Here is a 13691-nt window from a genome sequence, read left to right on the forward strand (position 1 = left end):
TTCTAGATAAAGGAAATGCGGTGGATCTAATATACCTTGATTTTAGTAAAGCGTTTGATACTGTGCCGCATGAGGAATTATTGGTTAAATTGGAAAAGATGGGGATCGATATGAAAATCCAGAGGTGGATAAAGAACTGGTTAAAGGGGAGACTGCAGCGGGTAGTACTGAAAGGTGAACTGTCAGGTTGGAGGGAGGTCACCAGTGGGGTTCCTCAAGGTTCGGTTTTGGGTCCGATTTTATTTAATCTATTCATTACTGACCTCGGAACCGAATGTAGGAGTGGGCTGATAAAGTTTGCGGATGACACAAAGTTGGGGGGTATTGCCAATTCGGAGAAGGATGGGGATATTCTGCAGGGAGACTTGGATGACCTTGTAAATTGGAGTAATAATAATAGGATGAGATTTAATAGTGAGAAGTGTAAGGTGATGCATTTAGGGATGACTAACAAGAATTTTAGTTATAAGCTGGGGACTCATCGGTTGGAAGTGACGGAGGAGAAGAAGGACCTCGGAGTCCTGGTTGATCGCAGGATGACTATGAGTCGGCAATGTGACGTGGCTGTGAAAAAAGCTAATGCGATCTTGGGATGCATTAGGCGAGGTATATCTAGTAGGGACAAGGAGGTGCTACTTCCGTTATACAAGGCGCTGGTGAGACCTCATTTGGAGTACTGTGTGCAGTTCTGGTCTCCTATGTTTAAAAAGGATGAACTCAAACTGGAACGGGTACAGAGAAGGGCCACTAGGATGATCCGAGGAATGGAAAACCTTTCCTATGAAAGGAGACTCGAGGAGCTCGGTTTGTTTAGCCTAACCAAAAGAAGGCTGAGGGGGGATATGATTGCTCTCTTTAAATATATCAAAGGGATAAATACCAGGGAGGGAGAGGAATTATTTCAGCTCAGTACTAATGTGGACACGAGAACAAATGGATATAAACTGGCCGTGGGGAAGTTTAGGCTTGAAATTAGACGAAGGTTTCTAACCGTCAGAGGGGTGAAATTTTGGAACAGCCTTCCGAGGGAAACGGTGGGGGCTAAAGACCTCTCTGGCTTCAAGATTAGGCTAGATAAGTTTATGGAGGGAATGGTTTGATGGGATAACGTGATTTTAGTCAATTAGGCATTAACGTGCCATCGCTGGTAAAATGAGGATCCGGCTGGAGAATCTTGCCTGTATGCTCGGGGTTCTACTGATCGCCATATTTGGGGTCGGGAAGGAATTTTCCTCCAGGGTAGATTGGCAGAGGCCCTGGAGGTTTTTCGCCTTCCTCCGCAGCATAGGGCAGGGGTCGCAAGCTGGAGGATTCTCTGCGACTTGAAGCCTTTAAATTAAGGGAAAGTGGGTGGGTCAGCTTTTGTGGCCTGCATGATGCGGGAGGTCAGACTAGATGACCATATTGGTCCCTTCTGACCTTAAAGTCTATGAGTCTATGAGTCTGAGTCTATGTTTGGGAATAGTACCTCCCAGCCAGCAGATGGAGGCAATACAATGAACACGTTTGGTGGTGTCATCCCTCTATATGAGGGGCTTGCTTGTTCACCACAGGTCTAGTTCTCTCTCAAGCAGGTAGAGAAAGCTACACAGTGCCCTGAAAAAAAGAAAAATGGGCCTGGAGTCGCTCATAGGAGAGGACTCCTGTAGCTGGCTGGCTACCCCTAGGCAGGGTATTGATAGGTTTATGGCTCTAACTCCTGCTTTTGTGGGCAGCATGCTTCCAAGCCAAGAAGCCCCCTCCTGAGTCACCTGAACCTCATGCCCCCCGGAGAGGCTCTTTTCCTTGCTGCAGGGCAGCATCTTCGGTGCCTTCAAACATCCCAGAACTGGCCACACATTTAAACTCTGCCACAGCTCCTCTTTCTCTGCTCCCAGAGTTAGGGGACAAATCTGGGGCTGCTTCTTCAGCTGTTCCCCTGCACATGTCCCTCCTCCCGGGACCCCCGCAGGGAGCCAGGGAGAGCTGCACTGTGCTCATGGCTTGGACTCGAGGGCAGCTGTGTTGGCTGTGAGGTGCTCAAAGAAAACAACAGAGTGAGAACAGGGAACGGTGTAAACGGAATTCCGCAAGTGCAGGAAAAAGGAAAATACTCTGGCTTAAAAAAAACCAAACACCTGGCAGAATTACCCAATAATCTCCTATCAAGCTGTGCAGATCTTCACAAGCACTTCCAGTTCATCCATGAGTCAGGCACAGGGATTGTCCGGGGATGGGAACTACCAAACAGGCTAACCAAGTCAGTTGTACTTGTTTTCCAGAATGAATGCAAAGGTACTTGCTGAAAATCCTTGTGTAGAAATGTCCATTTTAAGGATAATGAAGTCACCCAGACCTGACACAAACAGAACCTTGGCACAGGGGGGAAAAAGGGGTTTCATGATGTCTGGTCCCATGCTCCAGGTGCCCATGCAGTGGGGCCTGCAATCACGCATACCTCTGGTAGCGGCAAGGAGAAGCAGCACTAGCTGACCACTACCCATTCAGGTTTGGCCCCACCAAACCTTGGCCCCACAAACCTTGTCGTGACAAGAGGGTAACAGGACCAAAATTGAGTGAATGGTGTTGTGCATGGGGGTGTGGGCCGCAATGCCACTCAATTCTGGCCTCACAGCCCCTCTGTCGTGATGCATGGTCATAGTGGGCAGTGGGGCAGCCAGTGTTGCTCCTCCTCACCAGGGCTCCCCCGCCCCCCCAGGGGCCTGCCCATCCTCGCCCCACTTCCAACAGTCTGCATCCTCTCTCAAGGTGGGAAGTAACACTGCAGTTGGGTGGGCCAGGCTAGAAGGCAAGGGCTGATGATGGTGCAGACCAGGCAGGCAAGGTGCTGGGGCCATCAGCTGCAGTGGGGATGGCTCCACAGGGTTTGACGGTGTGTACATAAGGAAAAATTTTGAGGGGTGCCTCTGTGCCTATCTACACAGCCTATTTCTCTAGAGCAGTGCCTCAGCCTGCACAGAAACTGCTATGGGAAATGGTGAAAAAACTTGTTTAAAAAGGTATCAGGATTTTTTTCCTCTTGTCTTCAGGCTGCTTGGCCTGTTGTTGCTGTTGATTAGGAACAGGGGAGAAAGGAATTTGTGGCTTGGTTTTCTTCCAAATCTGCTAGAACTACTGGTACAGCAACCAGATCTAAAAAGTTAAATCACTTGTTTTTCCTTAAATGTATTCATTTCAAAATGTATTGATCAGAGACAATGGATGAGAAAAAGCAATCAGATTCCTGCTCCATTACGTTTTCCTTCTTCTTGGGGAAATGTACCAGTATCTGGTTAGTGTGTGAGACTGGATGGTAGAAATTGACAAAAGAAAGTTTTATTGAAATGTAAAACCACATGAATCTCATCTGGTTTCATGTTTCATCACCATCTTGAAATACCAATCATATATGTAGACAGAGTTGCTAAGATTAACAATCAGTTGGGGTAAATTTTAAGCTTGTATCAAAATTGCACAGACTTTTGGCATGCTTTCAGTGTTGAAAGTTGGCCATTTTGAGTGCATTTTATTTAAGAACACAAGAATGGCCATGCTGGGTCAGAGCAATGGTCCATTTAGCCCAGCATCCTATCTTCCAATAGGGGCCAATGCCAGATGCTTCAGAGGGAATGAACAGATCAGGGCAATTATTGAGTGATCCATCCCCTGTCATCCCAGGAACTGGCAGTAAGAGGCTTAGGGACACCCAGAGCATGGGGTAGCATCCCTGACTATCTTGGCTGATAGCCAGTGATGAATCTTTCCTCCATCAACTTATCTAATTCTTCTTTTAACCCAGTTATACTTTTGGTCTTCACAACATCCCCTGGCAATGAGTTCCACAGATTGACCATGCTTTGTGTGGAGAGGTACTTAGTGATATTGGGTTCTTTCTAACTGGAAATTCCAAAGTGAAACTTCCAAGTTTCCATCAGCATGGATTGAAATTGAAGAGAACTTTCAGACGTAGACACGGCCAGAATGAAATAGCTCAGTTTGAACAGCTCTACTTGCTATTCAAAGCTTAGATGGAAGCTTCTTAACTCTGTGTTCCCCTCTTTGTAAGCACCTAATATTTCTTTCAATCTTTCCAGGACTTCCTGTGCTCTGAACATGGTATAGTGCAGCCTCTTGAAAACTTGTCTGTCATTCTGCCAGTAACAACTGGCTGCAGCTGCATCATACTGTACAACATTTCAGGGACACTTCTCCACGGTTACATCATTATAAGTGTGTTGATTTACAGTTTCTAATGCCAAATCCCACATGATGATGATTGATGAAGCTGAAGTTCATTACAACAGAATATCCCTAAGGAAATACAATTCTACCAAGTGCTATGATGATTAGATGCTATTGATGATAGAGATGAAACAAAGTGGCCACTTCACAGCCTTTCGAGTGTGCTAAATATAAATGCAGAAACAAAGAAATACACATTGTGGGTCCTTGATTCAGGTGGTGTAGGGAGGTTGGATAATCTCCTATTTAAAATGTGGTGCTGTGGTTTTTTGTGTGCTGTAATTGCATAGCTACAAGGGATAAGTTTAAATTAAATTGTAGTTTATGTTCTTTGTTGTAAACAGTGGGCAAGAAGCTGAGTACTTTTGACTATATGACAGAGCAGCGACGCACGCAGAATACCAGGGACCCAGAAAGTGATGTGGAAGTAACAGAAAATACATCTGTCAGAATGGATCCCCTACAGGTAGGACCTTGTTCCCCCTTTTGCATCCAGAAATCCATCTTCTTTCTGGTGCCTGTGAGTTCTGCAAAGTTAGTGTTGGAAATTGATATGGTGGGCCAGAAATCTAGGGATTCCACCACCTGAGAAGGAAGGATTCTTTGATAGCTAACAGATGAGCTCAGGAAAAGTTTACACCAAATCAGCTAAAATGCTGATAAGGGAATTTTTTTCCCCAGCAAATTGTCTTACTGTAGGTAGCTTGGTAAATGCTTGGTAAGTGCTATCTCATGATGAAGGATGGACCTTAAACCAAAAACAACCCCTGCAAAAACCAATTTGGATCCAGCATGGGTTTAAATTGAAAAAACAAGCTGATGGTGTACCGGACTGTTGCCTTCACCACCCATTTATATGGATGTGCATTCTGGGTATGTTTTTCTTTCAGTATGTCCACCTGACAAGTTCCACCAGCACCAGAGTGCACATGCTAAGTGGCAGTGCAAAATCACCAATGTTGAGGTGCTGAAGCACAGAAAGACCATGAACACTGAGGTCATATGATTAGAGTTCAGCTTTGTGTCCACATTTAAAAATTGTTAATAGTTAGCAGCTGAAGGGCCACAGAATGCCAGAATTCTGAGCTGAAGCTAGGAAAGCAAACAAGGCAAACATTCTAAAAGATATGAGGACTGTCTGCAGTTTAACCTAAAACTCTGTCTCATCAGTATTGCCACCTCCTAGCATTCAGAAGTCTTGATTCATGCCCCCAAAATGTATGAGATTGGCTGAAAAATTCTGAGCATTCTATTTTGCTTTGTTTTTAAAGTGGGGTTCTTTTTATTTGCCTTCCAGTTTTTGAGCTCTTCAGGTTTGTTTTCAAGCTTTCCTTCCCAATCATGAGGGCTATAAATTTACTACCTTTTTTCCCCCCTTAAATGAAAGCTGACTTGTTCAATCACTTGAGTCTAAGAGGTGGAGGTTTAAGAAAAGCACCAAATAGCATGACTTCTGATTAAAATCATAAGTGGCAACACTGTAACATCAACAACACCAGAAGACAAAAATCTTGCAGCTGACTGTGAATTGTCTAATAATGTATTCATGTGGAAGAACACCAGCATATTGACCTCTTAATAAAGAACATCAGTGCAAATGAGAGACTAACCTGTTGCCCCAGATTGGTTATCTGGATCAGTAAAGCATGTGGGAATGAGTACCTCTTCTATTGGTCTTAAAAATGGCAAATGCTGTTGTCCATCATAATAACTTCTTTCTTTAATAGTCATCTTTATATTCAAAGAGCTACGATATGGTGTGTGTTCTGACTTTCAGGTACAAGTATTGCTTTGAACATTTGATCCTATCAACATTTAAAATGAAACCTCAACACCTACAATCTTAAAAAGAATTCATAACCTACTGTAAAAATGTTGCCACCCATTCCTCCTGCTTTCCTCTAATCTTCCCATTTCTTGTTTTCTTCTGTGTAATGTGGTTTCTGACCTTTTAGATTGTAAGCTTTTTGGGGCACAGACTGTGTGTGTGTGTGTGTGTGTGTGTGTGTGTGTGTGTGTGTGTAATACCTAGCATATTGTTGAGTGCTGGATAAATAAGATCAATTATTATATTAAAACACGAGATTTTGCCCACCCACAGAATGAGACTTATTCAGTAACAAGTAAAGGGTTTGTTTGTTTAATAAATTAGTATACCATTTTAAAAATGTATTTTAATAGCATTATACAAATATTTGTTTTGCCTCATTTGTTCAAAGCAATATAAAACTTTCCAAAAATATTGTCTAGAGACTATCTAGAGGTACAAAATTCTAACATGTGGTGGGGGGTTTGTTTGTTTTTTTAGGATTTGTCTTTAGCAAGTCAACAAAAGGAGTGTGAGGTTTCAGTTTCATCTCAATCTGGGTGAGTTAAATACAAAATTAAATAGAATGTATCCATGTTTAAAGCCTATTTTAGCTGTGCATAACTACAGTGAACAGCTTTTGTCTGAAGATTTAAAAATTGTTCAATTCAAATCAATGTGTGATATCTGGGGCAGGGATCATGTGTGGTGTAAACCTCAACACCTACAATCTTAAAAAGAATGCATAGCCTACTGTAAAAATGTTGCCACCCATTCCTCCTGCTTTCTATTATTTAGCAATAATGACTTTGTATCATATAAAGCCAAATCGTGGAGGTGGTAGCAGCTTCATAGTAAAGGTAATATTGTGATTTGTAGGAAATTCGGGAGTAAAATCCCTCTTTTAAATACCTTAAAGATTAGATTGCTTCACCGAATTTAGCATATTAATTTCTTAGAGGACAATTGAATTTTCTATGACGTTTTCAGACAATCTTCTTGCAAGATTTGAAAAGGAAGCATAGAAAAGTGGCCCCTGTATAACATTTGGTCCTGAGAACCTAACACTTTTTTATCTCTTCAGATCTAACAGACTAGAGCCCATAGCAACTCCAGACTTCACATGCACCTTTGGTAACATCTCAAGCATGGCTGCATTTAAAAAAAAAAAATCAAATTATTCCTTTTTTCTCATAATTTACTTTTCCACAATGGGAACTTAGTGGAAATGGTGGTCTCCATTCTTGGAATGCTGTCAGCCTCCTTTCCTGGCTGCAGCTGTGTCAGCACAGACAGCCTGCTAGGATAGGCTGGTCAGAAGGCAGGCAATGAGAGAGAGACTTCTGAGGCAGAAGAGATAGAAGGGTAGCTGTCTAGGATGATAAGCCCAGTAGAGTATACTCCTCCATAAAGCTCTGTGCTGGAGGGCTTAAAATCTATCTTCCTTTCCCTTTCTCTCCCAAATGAGAAACCAATTTGTTATCCTAGCACTCAACATGATTGACATCTTCATGCTCTCTGCACTCTGCTGTTGGCCTTATCTCCCAGTTCCTTACACCATATAGTGAAATCTTGGTTCTATTGAAATCCATGTCAAAACTCCCATTGACTTCACTGGGGCCAGGATTTCAACCCAAGTCTCCTCTCTCCTGCCTGACCTCTCTGATATAATCCAGCTCCCCATTAGTGGTTCCAAGTTTAAAGGAGGAATTTGGTACAAGCAGTGAGGGAGGCAGATCACACTGGGAGCACAGGTTAGAGTAAATGACTTCTTGCAATAGAGGCGGCAAGTTGAGACTGGCTTCTTCCATGACTCCTGATTTATCTTGCTTGCCTGAAGCTAGAAACCTTCCATCTTTCTATTAAGGCAATTGTACAATAAAACATTAACATATTACATTGTACATATTCAGGATCAGGTTAATATTCAAACAACCTGGCTGAAGATTCTGGTTTGCTAGCGGGGGATCCTCCCTCCTTTGAGCACACTAGAAAGGGTGACCAAATTTCTAAATGCCTATCCTTTTTTTGGTGCTTCTCTTGTGTATATGCTTGGCATGAAAACTTTTCCATTACAAGGACAGTCCATATTTTACTATGCCATTATTCCATAGGAGGAGGAATCACATTTTCCAGTAATGTGCAATATAAAGTCTAGCTGCTAACAATAACAAAATTAATTTGTTTAAAATGTAGATCCTTTACTGGAGCATTAAGTAAGCAGATCAGGGGATCTCTAGAAAGCCAGATTTTTGTCATAACATGAATCTCTTCCTGGACATAAACACAACATGTGTTCCCACATCTTTTCTCCTTTCCCCGCACCTCCTTAGAAGCAAAAATATGATGACTCTTAACTGGAATCAAATGTCATCTATCCAGCAATTTATAAACATTTTCTTTGAGTTACACAAATTGAAGATGTATATTCCCTTAATGATATACTCACTCATCCAGATCAATTTCTTTGTCCAAATCCCTCTCCCACCTTTTATCAACATCTTTTTCAATCAAAATTGTATATATCTTAGAAATTAAACTTTTTGTTTCAGCTTGCTCTTGGGTTAACTCCTCCAATATGGTTAAAGGTCTAGATGGAGCCGCCTTATATCCAGATTTCACAATAAAATGTTTGACTTGTAAATATAAAGATCCCATATTTCAGTGTTTACATTATTACATACCTCTTGGTATGATTTCAAATCAGGACCCAGGAACAGCTGTTTGATTTGAGTAATCTTAGCTCTTACTCACAATGAATAATCACTCTGCTAATAAGGAATTTATTCCAAGGAAATATTAATTAAAGTAGCGAAGGGAGAAGCCGTTGGCAACAAGAAATTTTTTTTAAAAATGTCCAAAACTGCTACGGTCGGCTGCATGAATGGGTGTTTTTTTTAATTATTATTTTAGTGACCTACATTTCTTTTTAACCCAACAATTACTATGAATAGCTATATTTGGGCTCCAATCTTCAAGTTTCACCCAGTATTTGGAAGGTCTATTATTAATCCAGTTGATCACATCTTTTAATTGTGATGCATAATAATAATAATAAGCCAAATTAGGGAAAGCTAGTCCACCCCATTTTGTAAGCTTATACACAACTTTATACAGAACCACCCTTTTTTCTTTTTTTCCATATGGATTTTAATAGCGCATCCTGCCATTTTTTGGATGTCCTGTCAGGGATACAGACAGGGATAGACTGAAACAAAAATAACTTTGAGAGGACATTCATCTTTATCGAGGTCACCCTAGCCAAGAAATCTCAGATTTGTTCCATTCCACCAAGTATTTTATTCCATATTGGAGGGTAATTTGCCTTAAAAATATTTGTATATTTCTCCATAGTATTTATTCCTAAATATTTTAAAGATTTCTTTATCCATTTAAAGTTATGCCGCTGAACGCAGGGTTTTTTGTACCTTTTTAGAAATATGAATTATTGACATTTCAGATTTATTGTAGTTTATTCTGAATCCTCAACCGGCCCAGATTCCAATGCAGGTTTCTGGATCCTGCAGCTATAACAAGACATCATCAGCATACAAAGCTATTTTGTGTTCTAATCCAGAAGGTGTTTTGGTGCCCTTTACCGGGGTCTGTTTCTCACATTCACTGCAAATGGCTCCATTTCCAAAGCAATCAGGGTTACCGGTTATCCCCCCATCTTGTACCCTCTTCAAATTAAAAGGAGGGGATTGATGACCATTAACCAAAACAGGCGCTTGAGGATGATTATATAGGGCCAATGTGTCCCTATAAAACTGATTTCCAAACCCAAACCTTACCAAAATCTGCCTGAAGTACTCCCACTCCAGGTGGTCAAAGGCTTTCTCAGCACCCAAAGAGCTTCGTGCACATTAGAACTGGTAGAATTAACATTATAGATCAAATTCAGAGTTCTTCTGATATTATCAGATAGATGCCTGCCACCAACAGACCCAAATTGGTTAGAGTGAACATATTTGATGAGACTCCATCTGTTTGCTAGTACCTTGGCATACATTTTAACATCCACATGAATTAAAGAAATAGGTCAGTATGATGCACAATTGTTAAGATCATTTCCTTCTTTAGGAATGACAGACTTTGCCCCTTTCCATGGATCTGATATCTTGTTTCCCTGCAATATGCCATTAAACAACACTTAGAGCTGTCTAATACTCCCCAGAAATCTGATCAAAACCTGGAGTTTTTTTGGATTTTAAATTCTTAATTACAACTTCAACTTCCTCTGCAACAATTTGCCTACCAAGAGCTGCCACATCATCCCCAAGAGCTGAAGTAGTTTCACATTCTCAAATATCTGTTTATAAGTTCAGGATTTGGATGTTCTGAAACATACAAAGTGTGGAAAATGTTTCAGAAATCTGTTTTATGCCAGTTACTAAATCTCTTTTTATTTCTAATCAGAGGGATGGCTGATTTATCCTGTTTCTTTTTTAACTTTCTGGCTAAAAGCCTATGAGCTTTATTGTCCTTTTCATAATATTTTTGTTTAATGTTTTTAAGTGTTTGCTCATCCTTACCTGTTTGTAACTTAATCTTCCCTCTTATTGGAATTATTTTCTTATATACTCTTTTAGATCCTGTAGAATTGTGTTTACCTTCCAAAACAGAAAGTTCTTTAACCAAACTCTCTTCTTCAAGAGCTCTCGGAGGTCTGATGCTTTATTTATAAGGATCCCCTTTATTATTACCTTTCAGCATCCCCGAGAACATCTTATTGACCCCCTTAATTGTCATTTTCTTCTATATATTTCTGGAAATATTCTAGTTTTTTAATTCTAAGCTGGGGTCATAGAACAAAGCTCTATTCAGTCACCAGGCTTTTTTGTTTTTCCTCTTGAATGCCCTGTGTGTATATTCGATTGATCCAAAGTGGGATTAAACACCTTGTTAAAACCCCCTCTAGAATAATAGCCCTTTCCCAAAAAATGATTTAAAAAGAAAGAAGCTTGTCCGTGATAGGGAGCATGTACCTTGGCTAAGTTGAGAAGTTTTACCATTCAAGGACCCCTTAATTAAAATACATCTGTTCTCTGTATCTATGAACTGTGCTGAAACAATAAAAGGGAAGTGTTTAGCAAAAAGTATTGCCACCCCTCTTCTATTAGATTGTCCCGCACAGACCTATGGTATCTGTGTCCGAGAAGTATTCAGGTATTTATAATTTTTCTTTGTTTCCTGTAAATAGATTGTACTAGAAACATATTTTTTCAGTGATCAGAATACCCTTTTCCTTTGATTGTTCATCCACCGAACATTGTCATTACATTAATAAACTCACCCATGAATGCCAAATCTGCTCTCACCCAGTATATTACCCTTTGTTAAAAGCAGTGAGACACCCTCAACAGCCATGTGCCATGTCTCCATTATATTTGTGCCTCTTCTTTTAAATAACATTTTAGATAGAATTCCCATCATACACACAGTGATTTTAAAACTCCCACATATATTGCTTTTCCTTTAACATCTGTATTATTGTATCCGGAATCTGATTTACCATAAATTATAAATTCTGAGCCCTAACATTTGTATTAATATCTTTTTCTATTAAAACATATACAACAATACTTAACATCTGTCTGTTCTCTTGTTCTCTCTTTTTTTAATGTTCTTGTAAAAGAAGTTAATTTAACACTGTGAATGTAATAATGTTTCCAGACTCTCCTGCCTTTATCATGCTTTCAAATGCAGAGCTGAAATCATTGGATCTTCTGCTTGAAGTAGAATGGTAGCTCTTATTAACTGTGTTTGCAGTCTCATAAATTTCTATATCTCTGTACAGTACAGTTGTAAGGTGCTGCCAAATGGATAAAGAGTCTTGGCCCTGAATAGCTTATATTCTAAATGTAGCATGGACTAGTTGATATAGCACTGGACTGTATGCTAGGAGACGTAGGTTTTACTCCAAGCTCTGTCATGAACTTGCTATGTGACTTTGGGCAAGTCACTTAACCGCTCTGCTCTTAAGTTTCCTCATCTGTAAAATGGAGATAATAATAATGCTTACCTGTGCTTTGTGGATGTTTTCACATCTATGGATGACACAAACTTTAATGGCTGGTTGTTGATTTTAGTGGTGCAATAATAGATAGAGAGGGAAGCCCCACCAGAAAGAAATAACAGGGTTGGGTTTTTGTGTGTGTAATTGTTTAATGCTTTTATATAGTAAACATTTGATTTCTACGATTCTACAAATTATGGCATTTTCCCTTGGACAGCTGATGCTCTCTGTGCTTAGAGAAGAATTGGAACTTGTATTTAATTTAAAAACAGAAAAAATATGGAAAAATTCTAGAATCAAAGTTTTGATTTCATTTATTTGTGCCACTTGAATTTCCACTGGCCCTGACTAGTGCAGTGCAATGATAAATATGCCCACAATCTCCAACAATATAACTCCTGTAGGCTTGATTTAACTCTCTGATGATAAGATGCAAGAAAACCTGAAGCAGCATACTTAGGGGATGAAATAACACCGGTATTTTGAAGAATTATTGTTTCAGCTGCTTGTAAAAATTAAAACTAATAGGCCATTAACAATGTGACTTATATAACAGCCTGGTGTTCAGAGGTGTGTGCACAAACATGCTCTGTAATTAGGCATGTGTAACCTCTGCGTCACTGATGTCAATATCAAAATTAACTGCTATTTTAAAGTTTTGTTTTTAAGGCATTTTCTTTGTCTTGAGGCTTGGAAAGTATTCATGAAAATCCAAATATTTTGTATTGGCTGCCTTTGAACTGTTAAATGACTCAAGCTATAGCTAAGCAACAGAGAATAACACTAAAGGAGGACTGCGGTTTTATAATGTTGACTCTGATGTAATGTTCTCCTGCAGCAAAAGTACATGTAAGAGCAGAATGCTGTGAAACCAGGTATTCTCATAGCACATTCTATGTCACGGGATTTAAACTAACCTTGAACTTCTCCACTAAACTAAATTGGTTCACAGTACATGAAAAGATGGGAGTTGCCTTACCAAGTGAGGGGTCAGTGCTAATTAAGGCAACTCCCATCTTTTCATGTACTGTGTATTTATACCTGGCTACTGTATTTTCCACTTCATGCATCTGATGAAATGGGTTTTAGCCCACAAAAGCTTATGCCCAAATAAATGTGTTAGTCTCTAAGGTGCCACAAGTACTCCTCATTGTTTTAGCTGATACAGACTAACACGGCTATCACCATAGGCGCCAACTTTCTCCGGTGCCAGTGGGTGCCCGTGCCCCCCGGCCCCTTTCCCCACCCCTGGCCCCGCCCTGACTCCACCCTTTCCCCGCCCATGGCCCCACCCCATTCCAACCTCATCCCCAAAGTCCCCGCCCTAACTCCGCCCCCCCCCCTCTGCCCCTATTGAATCCCTTCCCCAAATCCCTGCCCCGGGCCCGCCTCTTTCCCCCAGCGCGCTGCGTTCCCCCTCCTCCCTCATCCCTCCCTGCCCCGCGAATCAGCTGTTTTGTGGCGCTGGGGGGCGGGCGGGAGAAGCAAGACACAGCAGCACGCTCGCGGAACAGGTGGAGGCGGAGGTAAGCTGGAGCGGGGGGGCGGGGCGGGGAACTGCTGGTGGGTGATGAGCACCCACCAGTTTTTTTCCGTGGATGCTCCAGCCCCGGAGCACCCACGGAGTCGGCACTTATGGCTACC

The 13691-nt window shown here is 41.0% G+C and overlaps 1 protein-coding gene across 1 annotated transcript in view; it reads left to right on the plus strand.

Moving 5' to 3' along the window:
- The window catches only part of LOC135875016 (palmitoyltransferase ZDHHC11-like), a 78580-nt gene that overhangs the window by 49631 nt on the left and 15258 nt on the right, over positions 1-13691 (plus strand). Inside the window, exons 7-8 of the mRNA XM_065399986.1 lie at positions 4566-4687; positions 6530-6588. Of these exons, the coding sequence (XP_065256058.1) occupies positions 4566-4687; positions 6530-6588 (181 nt within the window). The remainder of the gene's footprint in view (positions 1-4565; positions 4688-6529; positions 6589-13691) is intronic.

This window comes from Emys orbicularis, chromosome 2 (assembly GCF_028017835.1).
Source record: "Emys orbicularis isolate rEmyOrb1 chromosome 2, rEmyOrb1.hap1, whole genome shotgun sequence".
Lineage (NCBI taxonomy): Eukaryota > Metazoa > Chordata > Testudines > Emydidae > Emys > Emys orbicularis.